This window comes from Polypterus senegalus, chromosome 15 (assembly GCF_016835505.1).
Source record: "Polypterus senegalus isolate Bchr_013 chromosome 15, ASM1683550v1, whole genome shotgun sequence".
NCBI classification, from domain to species: domain Eukaryota; kingdom Metazoa; phylum Chordata; class Cladistia; order Polypteriformes; family Polypteridae; genus Polypterus; species Polypterus senegalus.
In genome coordinates, this window is record NC_053168.1 from 127,586,127 (window position 1) to 127,611,896 (window position 25,770).

The window sequence follows — 25,770 nt, forward strand, 5'->3', positions numbered from 1 at the left end:
GCAGGGAGGAACGACGAGTATTTGCCTTACGCCCCAGAAGTACATCTGACTTACATGGACAAGGGGAATGACGTGCTTCCGGGGTGAAGAAAAGGATTTTTTATCTGACCCAGAAGTGATAGGAGATCACATGGACTGGGGATTGGAACACTTCCAGGTCAGAGATTATAAAAGGACTGTGGGAGCTCCCAGATGGCAAGCTGAGTTCGGTCGAAGGGTGGCAATGCGCCTGGTAGAGGAGGATTGCTTATTAGTGATTATTGTAGTGATTGAATGAGTATTGTGGAGAGGAGGGTGCTTTGTGCACTGTTTGTGAAGAATAAGTCAAATTATTGGACTTTTATCTGGTGCCTGGTGTCTTGGACAAGGGTTCAAGGGAGCGATAGCGGACCCAATCTGTCACAATATATATTCTGGTTCATCGTGATGACATCACTTCCAACTCAGCACAATGACATCACTTCCAATCCCCACATGATGATGTCACTTCCGGCTCTCCTTGATGACATCACTTCCGGTCCGAGATCGACGATGTCACTTCCGCCTTTCCTGTTGTGACGTCATTTCCAGTCATACTTTTTTCTGGCCTCCAGTTTGTCTATTAAAACGACCTACTTACTGCTATCTGTTGTCAAATGTCTTTGATTTTTGATCAAAATAACTTTTTTTTTTTTGTTGCAATTTGACTGGGCTTTATTAGGGGCAATTTTCCAACTCTTTTCAAGTTTCTACATCTTGTTAATTTCATCACAATACAAATATACACACACACACATATATATATATATATATATATATATATATATATATATATATATATATATATACAGTACAGGCCAAAAGTTTGAACACACCTCCTCATTCAATGTGTTTTCTTTATTTTCATGACCATTTACATCAAAACTATGAATGAACACATGTGGAGTTATGTACTTAAATAAAAAAGGTGAAATAACTGAACACATGTTTTCTATTCTAGTTTCTTCAAAACTCTGATTACTGCTTTGCACACTCTTGGCATTCTCTCGATGAGCTTCAACAGGCAGTCACCTGAACTGGTTTTCACTTCACAGGTGGGCCTTATCAGGTTATTTAGTGTAATTTCTTGCTTTATCAACGGGGTTGTGCAGAAGTCAGGTTAGTTGGACGCTCATTTATTTTTCAACAGGACAATGACCCCAAACGCACCTCCAGGCTGTGTAAGGGCTATTTGACCAAGAAGGACAGTGATGGAGTGCTGGAAATGGTCATGAAAATAAAGAAAACACATTGAATGAGGCGGTGGGTCCAAACTTTTGGCCAGTACTGTATGTATGAATATATATGTGTGTGTATATGTATATACACACATGCACATACTGTATATAGATATATATATATTTATGTACTTAAATCTTTTCACGAGTTTTGCCTTTTTTTGAGACTTAGGAATTCTTAGCTAAAGTTTATTTGTTTTTAACGCAGTTTTCCCCATTTGTCGCAGTAAATAATCACCTGCCATTTCTGCGTGATGTATTGCACCGCACAGGCATATTGAGAGTAATTGAAAAGCTCGTCTGTATCTTCATTGACTGCCAGAAGCTGCCCCGTACTCCGCACCCCTGGAAAAGCAGGACGAGACCGACACAGACAGCCAAAGTCCTGCTGCATCTTCGAATCTCCCGAAGCACGCAAAGTCCGGCTGCCATTCATCTCAGAAATGCTTCATTGTGGCGATGCCTGCTTTGTAATTTAAACAAGTGTAAAAGGTCAAGTGTCTTGTAAGACTGCATTAAAACAACTGATCTTATTATCTGGTATTGCAAGCTTTTTTTTTTCTTCCTTTCTAAAATGATATATTTTTTCATCCTCCTGGTAGCTATCTATTTCTGAGACCTGATCCAACATAAGCAATTTACACCTGTAGAGAATCCTTAATGAAAATCATTGATTAGTAGATCTAAAATATATTTCATATCAGACTGTTTTAAAACCGGTGTAAACCAAATTGATCTAAAGGTTTAAAAAAAAAAAAAAGCGTCTTTACACACTCCGGCAAAAATGGAAATTACAACAGCGTGAAGGCATCATCCGGGTTGGCGCACCGAGGCTGAAAAACGAAACAAATAATCTGATAGATTAGGCCCTAGAGTTTCTAGAGTACTGTAGCAAAAGCGTCAGCAAGTCGAGTAGCACATTCAGAGTCGGCCGGCGTGAACGGGATGGGACGGGATGTGAAGTCAGTGGTGTTTGGGATTCTTTTGAGTGTGTGGACAGTCGCTTCACGCTTGTTCAGGGTTTTAACTCTAAAGAACTCTAGAGAAGTGTCCAGTTTTAGGTGCCCGAGTGCATCGTATGATTTGACGGTCATGCGACAAATTTATGTAACATCGGCGGAGTGGTGGCTCTGAGGCTAGAGATCTGCACTGGCAAGAGGAAGGTTGCCGGTTCAAATCCCGTAAATGCCAAAAGGTGAACTTGCCGTACTCTTGACATTTGAAGCTGTGCTGACCAATCGTGGGGTGGTCATGTAACCCGCCGCCCTCTGGGATGTCTAGCTGTGTAATCGGACATCCCCAAGATGACAAGATCCAGCATTAAGTGGGACTCGAGGTTGTGCAGTGTGACGCCCGCCTTGGACAGGGAGGATGTCTCGAAGTCTAACTGACACTACCAAGTTTTTGAAATGTCTGAGTGAGCCCACAGCTTTAATTGTCACTAAACATCTGTGATCATTTGGAACCCACAACACATTTCGAGAATCACCCTGGCCGAGTATCGCGCTCTTCCAAAAACAGTCAGCACTTAAAATGTCCAACCGTCAGGCAATCTGCCTTCCCCATTTGTACATTTCTTTATTACCGAGGTGTTTGAGTGCACACTTTGTGAACATTTAATTGAGTACCCACTTTAGAAGCTATTTAGTGGTTCCTGCTAGTGTGTTTGTTGTTGAAAATGACGAACTCGGTGGCATTTTGTTTCAGCAGTTTTTAATGAGGTCTCTCCTGAGTACCCTATTTATAATGTAAGCAAGGTTTACAAAATATGATTTAGCTAAATAATTGGGAAGCCATCATTAACATACACAAGCAAAGAACTTAACACATAATCCACTTTCAAACCTTCTATGTGCATTTTCTACAGATATTTTCATAATCTTTGCTTTAAGTAGTCTACTTACATGCTATTTGTCCGCGCTCGCATAAAATTTCAATTGCAGATGGCAAAATAAATCAACTGCAATGAAATCTACAAATAAACATTTTAACAGTAAAGCCACAGACGTGTGACCAGCCTACCCAGTCAGTCGTGTGCGAGTCGGTGCACTTTGGCCAGTTCCAATGCGAGTTTTCAGAGGGCTATACGGGTCTCTCCCCATAACATAAACCCAATGACTTGTGGGTAAGGGGGCCTGGCAAATCACTACAAGTTGATAAAGAAGGAGGGCTCAGTTACGGGACCCCCACTGGAGTGGTGGAGACAGGGCCATCTTTTTCGAACATTAGAACACTCTGGATGAGAACAGGCCATTCGGCCCAACAAAGATCGCCAGTTCTATCCACTTATTAACATCAAGTTAGGGACGTCTGAAAGTCCCTAGCGTCTTACTGTCCACCTCACCACTTGGTCACTTATTCCAAGTGTCTGTTCTTCTTTATGTGAGGAAAAACTTCCTAATGTTTGTGAGAAATTTACCCTTGACAACTTTCTAACTGTGTCCCCATGCTCTTGATTTTAAAGTCACCGTCTCGACCCACTGGACTCATTCCCTTCATGATTTTAAACACTTCAGTCAGGTCTCCTCTTCATCTCCTTTTGTTTAAACTGTAAAGGCTCAGCTCTTTTAATCTTTCCTCATAACTCATCCCTTATAGTCCTTGAATTATCCTAGTTGCTCTTCTCTGGACCTTCTCTTGTGCTGCTATGTCCTTTATATAAACCCAAACTGCACCCAGGACTCCAGATGAGGCCTCACCAGTGTGTTATAAAGCTTGAACGTCACCGCCTGTGACTTGTACTCCACACATCAAGGCGCTATATAACCTGACAGTCTGTTAGCCTTCTTAATGGCTTCTGTCAGTAGGTTGATAGCTTAGAGTCGACTACGACTCCTAAATCCTTCTCATAAGGTGGACTCTCGATTTTCTGACAGCCCATTGTGTATTCAGACCTCACATTTTTACTTCCATGTATAATTCTTTACATTTACTGACATTAAATTTCCTCTTCCACAAAACTGCCCAAGCCTGTCGGCTATCCAGGTCCTTCTGTGATGATACAGTGGGATGCAAAAGTTTTGGCAACCTTGTTAATAGTCATTATTTTCCTGTATAAATCGTTGGTTACGATAAAAAATGTCAGTTAAATATATCATATAGAAGACACACACAGTGATATGTGAGAAGTGAAATGAAGTTTATTGGATTTACAGAAAGTGTGCAATAATTGTTCAAACAGAATCAGGCAGGTGCAGAAATTTGGGCACCGTTGTCATTTTATTTAGAACTAATTATTGGAACTGATTGGCTTGGTGAGCTCAGTGACCCCTGACCTACAGACACAGGTGAATCCGAGTATTTAAGGGGGTCCATTGTAAGTTTCCCTCCTCCTTTAAGTTTCTCTGAAGAGCAGCAACATGGGGGTCACAAAACAACTCTCAAATGACCTGAAGACAAAGATTGTTCACCATCATGGTTTAGGAGAAGGATACAGAAAGCTGTCCCAGAGATTGAAGCTGTCTGTTTCCACAGTTAGGAACATATTGAGGAAATGGAAGACCACAGGCTCAGTTCAAGTTAAGGCTCAAGTGGCAGACCAAGAAAGATTTCGGATAGACAGAAGCGGAAATGGTGAGAACAGTCAGAGTCAACCCACAGACCAGCACCAAAGACCTACAACATCATCTTGCAGCAGATGGAGTCACTGGGCATCGTTCAACCATTCGGCGCACTTTACACAAGGAGATGCTGTATGTGAGAGTGATGAAGAGGAAGCACAAACAGAGCCGCTTGAGGTCTGCTCAAGCACATTTGGACAAGCCAGCTTCATTTTGGAATAAGGTGCTGTGGACTGATGAAACTAAAATGGAGTTATTTGGGCATAACAAGGGGCGTTATGCATGGAGGAAAAGAACACAGCATTCCAAGAAAAACACCTGCTACCTACAGTCAAATATGGTGGTGGTTCCATCATGCTGTGGGGCTGTGTGGCCAGTGCAGGGACTGGGAATCTTGTCAAAGTTGAGGGACGCATGGATTCCACTCAGTATCAGCAGATTCTGGAGACCAATGTCCAGGAATCAGTGACAAAGCTGAAGCTGCGCGGGGCTGGATCTTTCAACAAGACAACGACCCGAAACACTGCTCAAAATCCACTAAGGCATTCATGCAGAGGAACAAGTACAACGTTCTGGAATGGCCATCTCAGTCCCCAGACCTGAATAGAATTGAAAATCTGTGGTGTGAGTTAAAGAGAGCTGTCCATGCTCGGAAGCCATCAAACCTGAATGAACTAGAGATGTTTTGTAAAGAGGAATGGTCCAAAATACCTTCAACCACAATCCAGACTCTCATTGGAACCTACAGGAAGCGTTTAGAGGCTGTAATTTCTGCAAAAGGTGGATCTACTAAATATTGATTTCATTTCTTTTTTGTGGTGCCCAAATTTATGCACCTGCCTGATTTTGTTTGAACAATTATTGCACACTTTCTGTAAATCCAATAAACTTCATTTCATTTCTCAAATCTCACTGTGTGTGTCTCCTATATGATATATTTAACTGACATTTTTTATCGTAACCAACGATTTATACAGGAAAATAATGACTATTAACAAGGTTGCCCAAACTTTTGCATCCCACTGTATAATGAATTCCAAATTATCTGATAATCCACCTATCTTGGTATCATCTGCAGACTTCACCAGCTTGTTCTTTATATTCCTATATAAATCATTTATAAATATAAAAAATAGCCGCGGCCCCAGCACTGCCCCCTGCTGGTCAACACTCTTAACATCGGCCAATTCTGATGAGGTTCCTCGCACCATCACCCTCTGCTTCCTGTGTCTGAGCCAATTCTGCCCCCGTCGACAAACATCACGACTTCTTTTAGTCTGATGCCCAACCTCTCATGTGGCACCTTATCAACAGTCTTAACAGCATTATAGGCCCCCCAGGCAAAGTGGTGCACTGGCACCCCTATCTACACAACCACTCATGGGAATAAAAATGTAAATGGTCGACAAAATGAAGCATACTGTATATTTATTGTATTGTATTGGTACTTCCAACAAAATCAGTTTTTAAACATTAAAAAAACGGGCTGTACAGCAAAGATTAGGTTTGAACAACAGAACATGAGACTTGGAAAACAAATATTTCAATGTATAAATGATCCTCGATTAGTAAGCCATACAGACGGAGATGGCACAGTATGACATTACTATGAATTATTTACTATTAATCAAGTGTTCAACACAAACATTTGCAAAGTGAGTTAACGCAACACGTACGCTTTTACGTTACGGCATGCGTGAGATCCGCACACACGTGACCGTGACACTAAATCAGAGGTGAATGTCAATGTCCACAAATATTTATAATTTAGTGTAGTATTGAATTTATTTATTTATTGACAGCAAGTCACAACATACATAGATTAGCATGAGGCCCCCCCGGGCAACTGCCCAGCATGCCCATGTGTTAAGACAGCCCTGGGTATCAAGAAGATGTGGCGAGTGCCCTCTTCTATGCCCGAGGGGGTAAACGTTAACATTATACAAAGTTATTGTCTGTTACACCTGCATTGTTATCACTCTAATATTTAATATTGTTTCTTTGTATCAGTATGCTGCTGCTGGAGTTTGTGAATTTCCCCTTGGGATTAATAAAATATCTATCTATCTATCAGAAATGGCTGCCAAAGGGGCTTTAGCTGTGGGACATTTCAGCTTTTTATCCGATTTTAACAGATTTGTTCAAATATCTAAAATCTGCTGAATGTTGCCTGATTGAATTCCAGCGATTTTGGCTACAACATCACAAAGGTGAATAAAGTGTGTGTGTTTCTACTGAAGACTTTCTGAAGGTGCCATGTAGTGTTATTTGTGTGGTGTAGGGCACCCCTCAATAGTGCAGGGTCCTGTTTTGGCTGCCTGCTTCGCCACACCCCGACCCTTTGAAGAACCTCAAAAATCGGTAGGAGTGGCAGTGCCAACCAGTGGCCACCACGGCTGAAAGTACTTTAGGAAAGTGAAGCAGAAATGCGTGAATGCCAGGATGGGCTGTGCAACGCGCTCTTGATGTGCCAAATCGATCTGAAAGTACTGTTTACGGCTGGCACCTGGCCAAGCAGCTGAACAATCAGCTGTGCACAACACCACCAGAGGACTAAGGCGCCTGCCAGCTCTTCCTATTAAAAAGCTAATAGTTTCTGTAAACATAACATTTATGTAGCCGTGCTGCCCAAGGTCAATTGGTTACTTTTTCCTGGGACAGCTGGTATGGCAGTTTGCAACGGAACAGACACTCCAATATTTTGTGAGTGCATTTTAAAGCAAAGCCTTAACCTTTGGTAATAATGAGTACTTAATTTTTGTAAAGACCGAATGCATGAAGGCTGACAATCTGATGTGGAGATTAATCTACAGCCTTTTTAAAATGCCATCTCCGGGCCTTTGCATCTCAACAGAGAAAAAAAAAAAACGCTTCACACGATAAATCACATCCTCCATAAGTTTAGCAAAGCCTATCCCAGCATGCACCGGGCACAGGGCAGGAACAACCCCTAGACGGGGTGCCAGTCCATCACAGGGTGTGCACACATTACTGTGCAGTCCCTTTATGAAACGAACCAAAGGACATGAAGCGTCACATGCACCACATGCACCGTATGACATGCTCAAGTCGAAGTGTAGTGATACATCCGTGTTAAGGGGCGAGCTCAGGAGTGAGCAGGTGGATGATGGACTGTCGTTTGTGAGGCTCAAGGGCTCTGTGAGGAACATCAAGGCATCACCTGAGCAGGCCTGTCTGCTTTACTCCGGAAGGTCAGGTCACCTGTAGACATTCTCGGGAGATTCTTCACTTACAGATGGGGGGGGGGACAAAGGAGGGGAGTCAGGGGGAGAACCTTGAGAATCGTCGGCAACTCCAAGGCACTGGTTATTGACTTGTGCCACACAGAAGACCCTCCGCACCATTCTGGGAGTGGATGTGGAGGTGGTGCACTCCTACAAGGACCTGGTGGTCCACATCAATAACAGGCTGGACTGGTTTCATAACACAGAGGATCTTCATCAGAAATGGCTGAGCAGGTGGCATCCCTTTAATGTGGGCAGTGAGAAAATTTTAAAGAAGTGCACCAGGAAACTACTGGGGCTCCTTCATACCAATGGCAGGACGTCTGTATGGCGTCTCACTGGGATGGGGCTGCCAGGTCAGATGTTTCTGGTGTGCAATTCAGAGAGCGGGGATTCTCGTTTGTCATAATAGAACAGAAATTATTGAGCTTCTGTAAAGAGTCAAACTTCCCCCTTGGGACAAATAAAGTTCTATCTATCTATTATATAGTGCCTTTCAGATTGATCGATCAATCTATCTAGCCATCCATCTATCATATAGTGCCTATCAATCTATCTATCTAGACCTGTAAGGGACGCCATATACTCCTAAACTCCACACTCAACATCTCAGACACAAGTACTTCCCCAGGCAGCACCCACGACACCCACCAGGGCTGCCCCACTGGGACTACAGTTCCCAGCATGCCCTGCAGGTATGTGTATGGGTACCTGACCTGGGAATGTTGCTATCTAGTGTGTTGGGGAAACAATCCTGGGAGGTTGTGTCACCTCGTCCCTCCATTATACTGACCTTTAGGTCAGGTAAGGATCTTCAGTTCTGCCCAGCTGAGACACCATTGTACCCCTTCTCTATTTTCATATTGCCATCTCCTACCAACCACCTTGCTGAGTCAGTGAATGACCTTCCTTTCTTCCTGGCCACTCACTACCGTGTCCTACTGGCGAGGTAAGGAACTAGGGACCTGCCCAGCAGAAATGCCAGACCATGGCTGCCATTCATCTAACTATCTGTCTAATCCTGCCAACTACACTAAATCATCTATCTAACCACATTCATTTTTATTGGTGTATCTATGATATAGCGCCGTTCACATCTATCTTATTGTATAGTGCCGTTCACATCTGTCTGTCCACCTATTTGAGTGATTGATTGAATGACAGGAAAGGAATTCCATAATTGATCGATAGCAGTTTACTTGTCCCCAAGTGGAAATGTAGCTTTCTACGTAAACTCAACAAATGAATAAGTGAATATTCCTGGAACAGCTGCAGTTTGACAAATGAGGGGACCATTCAGCCCATTTGTTACTCATTTATTTGGCTAAAAGCTACGCTGACCTACTATCTTATCTGGGTACTTCTCACTATAATATTATATCATAAATATTCATGTATGTTTTTATTATATTATAAATACAACAAACAATAATCCCCCTGTAATACACAAAAGAATAACTAAAAAAAAGAAAACATCCGACATGCCTACCTATACATCCAAAACGTAATTGTAGTCATTTTCTGATGCAGTATTGTAAGTACAGTATGTAATTTAGGGATGTGTCTATTATATAGTGCCTTTCATCCACATATCTATCTATCAATCTATTAAATAGTGCCTTTCTATCAATCTTTCTATCTATAGTGCCTTTCACATCTATCTAATCCTGCCTACTATGCCAAATACTATTATATTTTTTCTATCTAATCCTGCCTACTTTACCAAATTCTGTCTATCTAATCCTAAAATATCTGTCTATCATAGAGTGCCTTTGTCATCTATCTGTTTATCAATCTGCACTCATCTGAAAAAGTAAGTTCACCAAATTGGAAACGGGTTTCCTTGTCAAGACTTCCGCACTGACACAGCAGACCTTCATGCACGCTGTGCCAACTACAAAGATGATCAATGCAAGCAAATTACACACCAAACTGACATGATGGGTCCATTCTCATAATTTAAATTTACATACAAACAGATTTGTCACATGGAAAAAGTCAGCCCACCCCTACACTGATCGCAACTTTCAATCCATGAAATTATGCATTATTTGTTTTTACCAAGTTTTCAAATGGAATAAAAGCACCATTATTAAATAAAACAGTGAAGTTGGGTAATGCCCTTTATTTATTTATTATTTATTTATTTGTTTGTTTTCCACGTGGTGTTTTACTATCGTCAAAGTCAGGATTATACTGCGTCTGTGTTCATTTTTTTTTCTCAGGAGATTGCGTTCCTTAACGTGTGTAGTGACCTCCTTCACATGCTCTCCAGCTCTGTGATGGCCGGTGTGAGCTGTGCTGTGCCAGTATCATCACCTCCAGAGGGGACCTCCAAATCAATGTGCTAATTTATGAGGCAGGATGCCCTCTGGACCTTCTGGAAGCAGCAATGGAACAGAGAAAGAAGACAAAAGTGATGTGACACTCCACACATCCATCTCTACCTTCTCCTTTCTGGCACATCCAACTTCTCCTGCACTCCCTTCACTGTCCATATCTCAGCTTGACGCGTCATTGGTGGTCTTACACCCATCTAAAAAACGTAACACAGCACTCCTGATACCTTCTTCTGATCGCTCCATCCACACTGCTCTCCATCTCGGTATCTAATTGTCCATCTACCAGTGATCCCAGAAATTTGAACTTCTCCACTCTTTTCAGTAGCTCCCCCCTCCTCATTAAGCCTCACATATTCTGTCCTCTTCCTCCTATTTATCTTTAACCCTCATTCTTCCAAAGCCCTTCTCCATGCTCCCAACTTCCCCTCCATTTCTGGTGCCACAAAACTCAATGTTCTCAGCACAAAGTATCCAACTATGAAGCCGAAAACCTCCAATAATGAAACTACTGGCTGTTTAAAAGGGGACTCCAGCGTTTCGTCCGATTTCACATTTTTGTCATGCCCGTTGCACAGGTTGGCAGATGTTTTGTCTTCTGTGCAGGACACAATGCGCCGCCCTGCCCGCTGGCGACATCAGTGCTGGGTCAGGGCACTCAGAGCTCATCGCTTTCTCGATACAAAAGACCCTCCAGGAAATTGTCACCAATGCTTAGCAATGTCAGAAGAGAAATGTCAACCTTTAAAGAACCCCAAAGCGCGATTTCGATTATGTTAATCTAATATGCTGGATGATAGCGTAATGAAGTGTGTTAATTTCAGATTTAACTAGCTGCACTAATTAACTTACAGGGCCTTAAATGTTTCACATGCTTTTAATTAGTTAAACCGAAAAACTCCATTAAGGCAAAAATCACTGCAAGTCTGCTTACAACCTACAATGCCCATATATATATATATTTATATTTAATTAAGGTGTTAATTTAACAACACTTTATAATCGTGAAAGATTCTGAGGTGACAGCAGTGCCCAGACAGCTCTGGGTTATCCAACCCTCCAGGAATGAATGGAAATAATAAGCTACCCAGACAGACAAAAAAATAAGAGTCACCGTCCGTGTAAGAGGTGACAGACACCAACAGAGTGAATTTCGTCCTGCAAGCCGCTTTGGCAAGAGGAGTAGTGTTGCGCCACGTGGGTCTGGTCCTCTCCGTGAAAAGTGGGTCGGGATTGGCAAACAGAGGATTTAGCATTCATCCGTGCCATGTCACATGTGTGCGCCTTTGCACCACCTTCCTGACTCTGAGTGAGATAAGCAGTTCCACTCCAGGACGAGAGGGGGCACCGACACTAACAGCATCTTCTCTTTCCCTCCTAGCTGCCGGAGGACGATGTCTAGCTCCTCCCACATCACTCAGAGAAGACTCCTCCCCTTCCTGCACCAACACTCTAAAAAGGAACCGCCCAGAGAAGGTGTGGTCAGTGTTTGACCTCACAGAGCTCCAACTGCGTTGCAAGGCTTATGCCAGCCATGTTTTTCTTTGCTTTGTTGCTCTTAACTTTTGTTATAATTTAAAGAGGCGACCGGGCTGGTACCCCGACCTTTTGCCTGCCTATCCTAATCTGCTTTCCGTTCCCAAGCTGCAACAGAAAGTTGCTAACATAGCGTCATAGCGTACCGTCCAACAGGTCTTCCAGTCTTGGCATACACTTGTGGTCATCTGCTAATCGTCACCAGAGGTGGTGCCCTCTCATAGGGACTGTCACTCATTGTGAGAGAAAACTGATTTGCCACCAGGCAAGAATTGTCACAGACCATCAGTGCAGTTCCACAACTGCTCACTGAGAAGGAAACCGCACGCCATGGATACGTTAGGGGCAGAGTACCACAGAAAAGGCCATCGATAAGAGCTGTGGACAAACGTGCACGGTGGCAGCACAGCCTCCAATGCAGGACTGCGAATGACTGATCTGGCCCGATGAGCCGTGTGCCTCCTTGTACTCGAATGACACGAGGTGACGGGTACATCGGAAACCACATGAAGCCTTCCGTTCAAGAAGGAGGTGTCTCTCTGATCTTCTTGGGGGGGTTTCTAATTGTAAGGAAATGGGTCCTTTGGTTGAGGTGATGATGCACTTGAACCAGAAGGGCTAACGCTGGGCTGCTGGATGACCTTCTGTGCTTCATCTTCAGAGTTAACACAGAATGGCTACCCCAAGTCTTCCAAGACGACAGTTCTCAAAGAAGAACATTCTAGTGCTTTCTTGCATCTCGACTGGCTCTCCAAATCCTCAGTGCATGGGACGTTTTGGAGCAACGAGTGAAAGGTTGGGGGTCCAATCTGGGCAAGCTGTGGGATTTGGTGCTGGGAAAAGTGGATGAAAATCGATGTCACCTACATCGTGCCAATCTGTCCATGCCAGACAGACCTGAAGGTGGTCTTCAGTCTCATGGAGGAGTTATAGCCAGGGGTGACTCATTTTTAGTAACACGGGTTTAGTTTATTTAACACTAGCCAACCCGTGGCGTACCATACGCCACATAATCAGGCCAGTTTTTTAATAATTTTTAAGCACAGGGAGAAAATTTAACATTTGCAAAATCGGTAATGTAATAAATCAGCAAGAAAAGCAACATTGTAATAATGCACGGAACGAACCAACACACAATCGTCCGTGCGGCGTAGCGAGGTGGGAGGGCGGTGTGTACAAAGTGCAGGAGCATCTAAGAAGACGCATGTTTGTCGCGGATGCGAATTGCTGTATGTAGCGTGTAAAACACTTTGCTATGCTGCACGCGGTCGTGCGTCGTAACCGAAGACTGCTCACTTCATTGTGTTTTAACTTCAGTTGTAAAGGAATGTTTTAATGATCCCATGGGATAACCCGCGCAAACAGTTTTACACGCCGCATATGGCGATTCACCTCCGCGAGAAACACGCCTCTATGAACAGTCCACGTGTGGGAGGGGGGTGTGCACAAAGGGTAGGGACGTAACCAGTGGGAGCGTACGAGTCGCACTTAGTGGCAATTCCATGGTTTGCAGTCCGAATGGGGTTCAACGGCTTACCCACGCCTAGACACACGCTCAATCTCATGTATAATTATTTATTGAATGGTAAACACTTCTGGAAAGACACGGTTGTCTAAAACAGGTTAGTGTGAGAATACAACAGTAAGTGAATGAAAAGATGGAACTCTGGAGAGAGCAAAATACAACACAATAGTGAACCCGCGGCATAACAAACACCGCATAATTATTTATTGATGGTTGAACACTTCTGGAAAGGCACAGGGACACCCCTCGCAAACTGTTCTACACACTACATACAGCGAATCACCTCCGCGACACGATTTTTCCTAGATGATCCTGTCGCGTCCACCCTTGCTCTCGAAGCCTACACACCGCCTGGTCATGTGTCCGCTCGCAAGAGAAACTCACGGAGAGCCCTCTGCCCACCAGCTGCCTGTATGTGTGTGCCTCTGTCTGTCTCTGGCGCGGCTTTCTCTCACGCTGCCTCTGTGTGAACCGGTCAGGCACAGAGAAGGTCAGCTGCTGACAGAGCGTCTCGACTGTTGCAGGGCGTGCATTGGTGAAGCAGGTGAGACGGTAATGAAACAGAGGCACAGGGCTTATTGGTTTTTAAAGACTGATTCCTTCATTGTGCTTTAACCTCAGTTTTAAAGGATTGTTTTAAGGATCCCATGGGATACCCCTCGCAAACTGTTTCACACGCTGCATATGGCGATTCACCTCCACGAGAAACACGCCTCTATGAACAGTCAACGTAGCTCGGAGGTACGTGACATTAACCTGACCTGCACTGCATGTGGCCTCTACGACAGACGAACATAAATGACGGCATTTTTTCTGTGTCGTCGCGTCCGAGTTGGTGGGCGTGGCCCTGCGAGCTGTCGTCGTATCCAATGGTCTTGGAGTTGGTGGGCGTGGCTCCTTCCTGTGTGCGCCATAGGTGTCTCACTTGTCGGCGGCTTAGTGAATCCACGCCCCTTCCGGCGTGCTTTTCATGGTTGTCTTGCCTTAGTGAATTATATATATATAGATCATTGTGCCCCCCTAAGAATCTCGGGGGCGACACGTTACGGCCCCACAGCTGCACTGACGGCAGTACAACTCTATGGCGGATGGTGGGGGGGACAACAGGCAGAACATCTGGTGCTGCTGTGGAGAGTCGTGTGCAGACCACCACAGGACTGACTGGCAGTGGTCATGAGGTAACTGACCACAAGACCCCCCTAAATGATTTGGAGTCCAGGCCTAAAAGCCACTCCTGGCCTCTTGGCTTTGGGGTCTGACTGCTGACACGTCCCAGGACTGTTTCCGACCTCGTGCCCAGTGCAGACTCAGGCTCAGGCCCCCTGCAATTCTGAACGCTGCAAAAAAAACCGAGAACGTCCGAGATCATTAAGAGCTTTTAGTGAAGTGCGTAGGCTTTAAATCCGGTTGCTTTTCCACTTTATCCATGGAATTCTGCTTTTTGCCACAATTTTTTTTTTTTTTTTTGAAAGTGCTGTGTGACGAAATTAAATCGAAAGACTGAAAGTCTGCACGGAGCGCGCCGTCTGGGTTCCCATGGGAATAAAATCACCACGAAGCTCGAAGAGGTTTTCAAATGTCACTTGGCTGCAGTTTGGTTGAATAACTTTCCTGAACCTTGAACTATGAAAAAATAACTTTCTTTGGCTTTTGCTCCGCAGAAGAACAACACTGAGTGCCCTCTGAACTCAAGCAGAGTGACGTCTCATCTGCCCGCGACCGTCGCTGCCGCGATAGCACAGGGAGTCACTCGCGCCACCAGGCTGGGATGTCGGTTTGCTTCTTTAAAGACGACGCGTTTAGAAATGCAGGGGGCTGCGAATTCACCTCCGATAAATCCAGCAGTTTATATTGCCGTCCAAACGCTCAGGCCTTCCTTTGTGGTACAAACTGAGCACAAGAAAAGGACAAAGAACACAAAATCACATCAAGGCAGCAAACACTTCGCTGCTTCAGAGCCCCACGCTCACTTCTGGCCTTGGTGGGCTGTCCGTGCACAACCACGATACTCGACATGGCAGGCAACCCCATGGGCTCCAGTTATCAGACACCGACAAGTGACGCACCGCTCACTGCAGCTGAAGTGATGGAAGTGACCAGAGACCCCTTGGGAATGATAGGAGATTAGACACGAGTTCAGTCGAAATCCCTCCGTCTACGTCTATCTATGTATCTAGAATATATTTTACTTCTATTAAATATTACCTTTCACATTTATCTATCATTGTACGTTGCCTTTAACTTTAATGTAACTATAATAAAGTGCCTTTCACGTCTATCTTTAATACAGTGACTTTACACGTCTCTAGCTGTAATGTCCTTTATGCCAGTCTATGGACACCTGATACAGTGCTCTTCACACCTCTCTGTCTAATAGTACCTTTTACACCAATCACTCCATTCTAGGGTGCCTTTTACATTGATGGGTCTATTAAATAGTGCTTAACACATTTATTTACCAGCTATCATCTTTTTATCTATTTATCATTGTATAGTGGTTTTCAAATTGATCTATTTTTACATTTTTACAATGCTTTTCATCTAATGCAACCATCTATTACAAAGTACCTTTCACATCTGTCTATCATTATATCTACTGTGTAACATAGTACATTCTATCTATCATATAGTGACTTTCATAACTTTGTTTGTCTGTTTATAATATAATCAACATAGTGCCTTTTACATCTCTATATAATATAATGCATTTCTCACCTCTTTATTTAGAATACTCTTCAACAATTTATAATGCCTTTCACATCAAGCACTTTATAATATGGGGCCTTTCTTGTAGCTCTATTACCATGTATACATTATATAGTGCTGCTATCCCTTTCTTCTATCTATTATTTAGTGCCTTTCATCTATCTCATATAGTGTTTTTCATCTCTCTCTCTAATCCTGCCTACTATACCAAATTCTATCTACCTATCTTTCTATTATATAGTGCCTTTCACATCCATCTATCTATCTATCAATCATGACCTGTAGGGGACACCACAGATTCCTAAACCCCCAAACTCAACATCACAGACACAAGTCAAATAATTTATTTTATTTTGACAGATTCCCTCAAAATGTGCTTCTTTCTAACTTTAAACACAAACTCTTTCTCTCCCCTTTCCTCTTCTACTCTTCCAAGGTGAGTGTTGCCCTCTTCCACCCAAGTCCAACTTTTAACAGTACTTCCCCAGGCAGCACCCATGACACCCAACAGGGCTGCCCCACTGGGACTTCAGTTCCCAGCATACCCTGTTGGTATGTGTATGAGTAGTGACCTCTGGGGCATGTAAGGATCTTCAGTCCAGCCCCACTAGGACACCATCATACAATGTTCACTTTCATATGGCATCTCCTACCAACCACCTTCCTTTCTTCCTGGCCACTCACGACCTTGGCCTGCTGGCCAGGTAAGAAACTAGGGACCTTCCTGGCAGAGATGCCAGACCATGGCTGCCATTCATCACACAATCTATCTATCTAATCCTGCCTACTATACCAAAGTCAGCCTAACCCTGCCTATTATACCAAATTCTATCTATTATATAGTGCCTTTCATATCTATCTAATCCTGCCTACTACACTAAATTAAATTCTCTCTCTTTACCTGTCTATCTAATCCTGTTTGCTATACCAAATTCTGTCTGTCTGCCTATTATATAGTGCCTTTCATATCTATCTATCTATCTATGTAATCCTGCCTTCTACACCAAATTCTCTCTATCACATATTGTCTTTCCTATCTCTCTATCTATTATATAGTGCCTTTCATATGTCCTGTGACAGAACATGCCTATCTAAGTAGTCACCCAGACTGTGATCTGATTCCCTATATTTAACTCCACATCACCTTAATGAAATACTCAATCAGACAGACACAGAATTAAGACTTCGCTTTCCCCCCACCTGTCCAGGTGAGACCCCAGGCTGACCGCGCTTCTCACTTAAATGGCTTGGTTACTTTTAAACACTCTCATGCAGAATGTCCAATTCCGTTGTCAATCCAAAACAAAATCATTGTATGCTCATGACAATGCAAATGATGTCACGTCACCTTTCCATCATTATGACAGTAAGGCGCCCCAGGTCGCCCTAGTACCCCCACCCACCTCCCCCCTCAGTCATAAATGCACAGAAGAAGATGAAATCAGGGACTCACCATATTGTCGGTGGTTCCGACCCTTCAACTTCCAAGTAGTCATACTTCTCCTCCATCTGGAAGTCTGTAAAAATGATGGAGATGGTGTCTCCAGGGTCTGCAAGAATGGTCCATGTACAGTCCGCACTATTGTAATATTCATTGGGGAAATTTGGGCTTGAAATGATCCCACTTGCACCTCTTAGAGTACCACCACATGTGTCCTCAGCTGTCAAATACAGAAAGATTTCTGTTAGCTATCTTTCTTGACTTCGGTATTTAATCAAATGAAAACGGGATTGAATGATAACAGCTGATTCGATTAGAATTGGTTTGGTTTGGGGGTTGGTTTTATTTTCCCCAATACATCAGAATTAAATTTTTTTTTTTTTTGTTTGTTTGCTTTTTAATTTTAAATGAAGTCAGCAATTCCTTTTGCAATATTCAAATATATGCCAATGAAGAAAACATGTCAGACTAATGCAGACTGTATATGGAATACATTTACCACCTTTTATTAGACTAACATAAATTCAAGGAAAATATGCTGAAGCTTTCTTCACCTTCAAGGCCACCGAGATTCTTCATTAGTATGTGAAATGACTGTAGATGGGCCGATAGCTGACGCAGTACTGGGAATTTTTTATCTTTGTCATCTTTTTAATCCGTTAGTCCAATACAAGGTTTTAAAACACCTTCCAAATACATTCTCTGATACATTAGAAAGATGCCGTCACTTACCGTTTCAAGGACTCTTAATTCAATTTGCAAAAGACGGCTTAAACTTATTAGTACTTTGCCTGCGTTCGTGTTCAATAGACATTTACAAGGAAGAAAGAAAAAAATAAAAGCACGGACTTTTTTGTGTCATTTAATGGGTAATGCACATCACCTTGCCCTTAACGTTTCTTATTACTATTATTTCTCTGAAAACCCTTTCTTCTTTTAATGCATGGCTGATGCAGCCTGTCCTTTTCTCCCTCTTGCCCTAATGGTTGAAACAAACTGCGAGAAGGATGGATTCCCACCTTTGAGTGCAGATCTATTCAGGGGGCCGCTTGTTCATTTTCTTTTTACGACAGAACAAAAGAGTCAAGCCTGAGTGAAGGGGGTTCACATTTAAGGGGGACGTCTGCTCTAAACATAGCAACAAACGTAACGAGGAGATGACAAGGCACGTGACTGCACCGCAGCTCATCAGAGGCGCTTAACATCAGATGCACACTCGGCACATTGAGCGGACCTCTTCTTGAGGAGGGCACATTTGCCTTCTTGTTGATCTGCCGTGTGAAACTGGAAAATGAAAAACTTTCAGTAGGAGTGACCCTCCGATTGAAATGGAGGATCCCAAGCCGCTGCCTTGCTTCGATCAGTTGGAAATGGGATTTGTCACAGACTGAGCCACCGTGAATCTGAAATCTCAAAAGAGGGGGAAAAATAAAGTCAAACCCTGGCAAGAAACCAAAAGGGAAATGCACGGAGCCTTACAGATACATTCATTTTGCAAAAAGCACAATCTTCTTGATACAAAAAAGCTCAGCAGGGAGTTGCCGGACAGGAAATCCCAAAGCAAATAATCCTAAAAATTACAAATCCAGCAAGAATGGTCACAAAACAGAGAAGCAAAGTTAACCAATCCAGTCAATCACAAAATGGCACCAAAATCAGCAAGCATATTCAACGAAACACAAGGCTCTCCTAAGCCTTTATAGGGCTGAGGCCAGCCCCTTGAAGGTGATGGGCAGGTGGGGGGACCACCCACAAGTCACATGACAAAATACTCGACAACCAGCAAATCGTGCTTGGAAAAATTTCACAAGAATAAAAGCATTAATGAAATGATGACGAGGGAGAGAAGAACATCACATGTGACAGTAAGAAATGAGAATAGTCACATGATTAGTATGGGATGTTATTATTTATAATACAACGTGTCACATGAACAGGTTAACAGAACATACTGGAAATGATGGGACACATGGAAGTCAGTATGTGTTGTCACACACGTGTGCATTGGAGGCAGCTAAAGGGTCTAAACGAGAAGACTTCCACGTCAGGCCAGGGAGAGGCGGAGTGAGCAGACTCCTTATTTCTCTTTCCTGCAGACCATTCATGGGAAATCCCGCCTGGCCCCAATGACATCTCTTCTGGTTCCGGGCCTCTTTGGATGAGGTCACTTCCGGCTCTGGGGACCTTGGATGACATCACTTCCAGTATAGAACCCATGGAAGAAGAGCCTTCTAGTTCTGGCCCGTTTGACGTCATACATGGGGTCTGAGCCTATGGAAGAGGACCCTTGCACTTCCGCCCTTGATGATGGCATCATTTCCCTTTCTGGCCTTTAAAGCCACCATGTTCAACTCACTTATCAGTTCGATCTTGGACTTTGATCTGTACACATCAGTGCTATCAATTTACCTAATCTGTAGCCAGGGAATATTATTATTAAAACTTTATGACTCTCGTCTCTGGTTTTTGTGACAGTGTGAAGTGTGGCCTTCAGGTAGTGTAGTATACCGACGTCTATAATAATTGTTAGAAACGTTTTTGTCAGCGAAAATATTCCACTGTGTGTAACTCACAAGTACCTGTATGTTTAACCCGGGTTTCGATGTCACTCTGGAAAATGTTGTGTACAACTGGCCAAGGGTAAAAAAAACAGGGCCTGGCAAATAAACTCCGACATGATTAACACTAGAATTACCAGAGCCTACGAAAAAACTCATGGATTCGTCCCATCTTAAAATGCTTTGCACCTCTCCATCAGCGTCTTTTGTCCTTTAAATGTGTTGATAAGCAGCAAACAGCCAGCAGCCTGCTGTCGCATCCCCCACACCGCACAGTTTTCTCAGCTCAACTCTGTTTACCTGCGTGTCAGTTGCTTAGAGTTGTTTAGAGTGAGAAGTCAAGCAAAATGACACCTTTTATAAATATTATATCGTTATCTGGAACACATGCATTTCATGTGTGTTCCGTGTCTACAATGATCTATGTAAACACATTGTTAAAATGGAAACGTTTTTCATGTTTTAGTAATAATTGACAAAATGTCGGCATATAATGTGTGAAGCCTGAAGTCCAAATATCAAAAAAACACTTTCACTAAAGGTACAAATATAACAGAACAAGTGCGCTTTTATTCAAGAATAAAACTGCAGAAAAAAAACCCATGTTAGGGTGCGACATTGACAAGCATTTGCTACGATCGCTTCGGAGGTGCAACAATATCAACTGTTGACTGGTAAGCGAAACTTCATGGGTTCGATCCCCGGACGAGTCCATTTTGAGAAGTGAGCTGCTCGTATTCTTACCATTTTAGAATAAAAACATACATTTGAGTCCAGTCTGTAACAGCCGGTGTAATGTAGGATACTCGTAAAGGTTAGCTTTGTTTTTTTAATTCCGTTTTATTCTCTCAGCCGCGTTCACGATCCCAACACCCAGCATTGGATACTGCTGTTTTCACATACAGTTGATCGGAATACTTCTAGGAGTGAGAGATTTCAGTTTTGGATTTTTTTTGTTTAAACATTTGCAGGCCTTTCGGAAAATGTTTTCACTTTGTCATCATGGGTTATTGACTACAGCGATGGACAAAGATTGCAAATGTATCCATTTAAAAGAATAAAGTGTGCAGAAAGTGAAGGGGGTCTTTATGAATCCACTGGAGGTAAATAAAAAGTGCAGAATGCTACAAGTTTGAAAACAGTTCTTTACGTCACTAAACACACCCAGACTATTATTTCTACTCCTACAGTAGATTTTCTAACTTGTGTCACACGTGTGTGGCTGGGGACCTGGGAGGTAAGCAGTACCACTCCGGGGTGTCAGGGGATGATTTTACGGAAAGTATCTTCTCTTTTCCCAGAAGCCCAGAGAAGACAACCAGTGAGGGCACTCAGTGCTGTCAGTGATGTCATGAACAAGCCCCACCCCAGACACCATAAAAGGCGACGCCCTCAGAAGGTGCGACCAGGATTCAAGTCTGGTGGAGAAGAGGACAGCAGCACTGAAAGCCGATTTTGTTGTGCCATTGTGTACCCTTTTCTTTCTTTTTATTGCCATTAAAACGGGGATTACTGGGTCGGTGCCCCAACTGGCAGACTCTGGCAGTTCCAAATTGGTCCCCTACTATCTGTCACGTTTTATATGGAAACAAACTGAAGATTAAATAATTCAATTCACTGAGGGTGAAAAAAAAAAATGACTTTGTTATCTTCATTATCTTTATGGTTTATGAAATTCATAACTCCGGTTTACTTTTCATTCATTTCGTGTAAAGATTCCGCTAACAAATCCTGTATGGCACTCAATGTAGATAAAAATCATCAAAAATGTAGCAGCGGAAAAAGAGAAGATTCCTTTAACTATTCAAAAAAATGACTGACCTTCAAGAGAAGTATGATCCAATTTTTTAAACCATTCAACTGTAAAGACCTTCACAGTCAATTGAGTTTATAAATCTTTAACCACCTTAACTCTGTGACACTGCTGATTTACGTCGATGGTCTTTATGCTCGGACCCTCCTGAGTACATAAAAGGAAGGAACAGACGTGGCGCTGCTGGCACAGGCCTGAACTTGGCGAGCTTCTTCTCCTTGGAGAGTCTGATGCAAAATACGCCACAGCTAACTCAATGGCCTTCTAGTCTGACTGACCTCCCCATTCAGTCTCATCAAGCCTGAGAGGATCTTCCAGGAAGAATGGGGGCAATACTGTGCAAATCCAGGGGCGCAAAGATTGTAGAGACTTCACCAAAGAAAATCAGGAGTGGTCTCCCCTCGACTTTCTCATATACAAAGATATGGAGATGGATATTTGAGGAGTGAATGGCAAGACGATGATTCTATTTTTATATTATGTTTGTTAAAGAACCTTCAACAACAAATCAAATCAAATGAATTATATATTGAACAATTATAATAAATGTAAAGTTGAATAAATTAGACTAAAAAGGTAAAGTACCACTTCCAATTAACGGGAATAGCCCAAACGTTGATAGAAATTTATGTTTTGTACCTTATACTCGTATGAAAAATTTGGTTGACCGAAGTGAAAACGTCCTCAAGTTACCGTGTTTACAAACACACACACACACACACACAGACAGACAGACACACACACTATAAAGGAGACAGGTTTGCCAAGTTTATTTCTAGAATAAAGTGCACACATCTCCAGCACCACAACTGTCCTCTTCTCTTGCCGCCAGTCCATTCGACTCCACTCCTCCTCAGGCTTTGTCCTCTTCCTCCCGACTCTGGCCCTCGATTGGTGGGGACTGGCTACCTTTATAGGGGACCCGGAAGGATGCAATGAGCTTCTTCCAGCCACATTCGCTTGGTGTGGTGAGCGTGTGGTCAAATAAGGCACTGGAAATGTCCATGCAAAAGGTGGTGGCCACGGGCTCCAACAGGGTTGAGTCTCCAATACTCGTGACCTGTAGCCCCACTGGAAACCAAAGGGGGCTGCCCTCAGTCGGCCCAGGGGAGAAACTGTCCTGGAAATACTCCCTCCATGGTCAGGGTGTCCCGGCCGGGCAAGGACTTCTTCCATCTGCCACAATACGGGGTGGTCCAGATATTTTTCGGACTCTAAAACATCGAGATTCATCCAAAATTCAAAATGTTTTGAATGATTACAATACTTTCCATACCAGAAAGTAAATCAGACTCAGGAAGGTCTAAGACGGGGTGACCAACTCTGTGCCTGGAGGGCCGGAGTGGCTGCCAGTCTTCCTAATCAGCCTTTAGTTTTCCCTGCTAATTAACTCCGTTTCCCTTCATTCTCATAGCCCTGCTTTTAAGGATTCAGTCCTGTGAATTGATTCGTTTCTTCCTTAAACAGAAATGAGACGTGAAACGAGCCAACAGATGACCGACTAAACTGAAACATCAAACTCCAGCCAATTTCACTCCAACCGACCTCTTAATGAGAAGCCATTTCTTGCTGTTAATTAAATTCGTCATCTAATTCCATGGCTTGTTGCTGCTCTCATTCTGCCACGGCAGACATTTCTGGTTTTTTCACGGTCACCCATCAAAATGTTTTGGTGACCTGAGAGATCAACCTTACTGAGACCGCCGTCTTTCTTTAATTTCAGATATTGTGTGATGGGCAAACATGAGCTGGTCGTGTGGCGGCTCGTTTCATGTCTCATTATAGTTTGGCTGCTCATTAAAGAAAAAAAAGAGACAACTAAGGGGGTCCGAGTCACGTTAATTAAAACAAAGGCAAGAGAAGTTAATGAGCAGCAAAAGCAGGCCACTAATGAAGAACAACAGCAACAGCATTTATTTCAAAAGCACATTTTCATAGTGCGTTACATGATGAAGAAAGAGAAAAAAGACAAAATAAATACAAATTAAAATTAGGGAACACTATTTAACATAGAATAAAAGTAAGAAGATGGTTAGAATGAAAACCTGCAGCCACTGTGGCCCTCCAGGACCGGAGTTTGACACCCGTGGTCTAAAACGTCGCGATTCATCAAAATCTCGACATCGAATTTTTTGGACGATTATAATATTTTTCCTATACTTTGTATGTGAGAAGGTAAATAACTCAAATCTCCCAAAGAGGCTTCTAACAAAGGACTGAATTAAGGCTCTGAATACTTCCGTGAAGTTTTTGATGTTGAATATATTTGCATACCTTTCTGATTCCACGTCTTCACTCTGTCATTATGGGCTATTGAGAGGAGATTGATGGGCAAAAATGGTCACTGCATCAATTTAAAGTAAAATCTAAGTGTGCAGAAATGGCAGGGGTCTCAGCACAGGTTCCGGATGTCATTGCTTCAAATGTCTCCTACAGTTCTGAAACGCATTTCCATCACAAATAAGCGTCACTTTGGGATTACAGCCGTGTTTCTGGGAGCTCTTTAACCACACAACCATCATGGTGGTGAAACATTACAGGAAGGCCACCACCAGCCTGCCCTCTGATAAATCCTCCCTTAACTGTTTTAATGTTTACAGTGCAAGAAAAATGGAGGTGCAGGGTGTCACTTGATGGAGGTTTGGAAAATGGTAAAGGCAATAAATAAGACTGGCACGAGCTCTCGCTTCAAAATAAGGTCAATCAGAGCAGGAGCAGGCAGTGAAGCCCATCAGCAGTGAACTTTCAACAGAAATGAACAAAAGAAACTGCTGAACCATGGAGTCCTGCAGTCCTTGGCTGGCCAGGTGATGCCACCTCGACCGAGGGACGCTGAAAATATCTGGGGACACCTCGGACCCCCTGCTCTTCTGGCTGTCACTGGGGTGCAATCATTTCAGTGGGCTGGCACCACTAACACTCAGGCTGAACTGGGATGACGCAGAAATTCTCTAATCAAGAAATCTACGATTTTCTCTACCACCTTAAAAAGTTGCACCTGTCCCAGTCCGTGCCTCCTCACTTACTCCAGAACTGTCTACTATGGGAGTGCATCTCATCATCCGGAGAGGGTCATCTGATTGAAGTGTGCACTTAATGAAGTGTAGACCTGTGGACGTCACGGGTCAGGGAATGTGCCGGAAAAAATAAAAAATAATAATAACAACACTCACCCGAGCAGCCATCTCCTTTTTGGTCAGTTATTACTGTTACCAGACCCACCTGGCACATGAAGCTAAAGGGGGTCTCGGATTCATCTCTCTGTGTCCTCCTGATCTCTAAACACCTCCACTACTTTACTTTATAAAGACTTACTCCACGCATTCCTGGCCATGAGTGCAACTCTCTTTTGATGTAATATATCGTTATTTACTAGGACTGTATGTGATTTTATTATGGTGCCATTGACTGCACAGTGTGCTATACTTCCTAATTGTCATACAGTACCTATGCATGCAAAAGCATGCAACATTCTTAGTAGTGATGCTGCCTGAACTTTTGTAATTGAGACAGCGCCCCCTGGTGCTTAGGGAGCTAATGTTAATGTACTGTTGGATTTATTAATTGGATGCACTCATAAATTGAGTGGTGTACGTTAAACTCATAGCTTATACTTGGAATGTGTCCTTCACCTTCGCGAATGGTCGCAGACATTTCCAGCTCTGAGCCAATATTTGTATAATGAGGTTCAGAAAGTTCAGTGAGTACAATGTCACTCTGCCCGGAAATAAATAAAGATATAGCTGTCTATTACATAATGTCTTTCATATCTTCAGTATCTATTTATCTAT

The 25,770-nt window shown here is 43.1% G+C and overlaps 1 protein-coding gene across 1 annotated transcript in view; it reads right to left on the reverse strand.

Annotated features, from left to right (window-relative positions):
• The window catches only part of csmd3b (CUB and Sushi multiple domains 3b), a 1,150,768-nt gene that overhangs the window by 599,584 nt on the left and 525,414 nt on the right, over nt 1-25,770 (reverse strand). Inside the window, 1 exon segment of the mRNA XM_039737543.1 lies at nt 17,621-17,828. Within this exon segment, the coding sequence (XP_039593477.1) occupies nt 17,621-17,828 (208 nt within the window).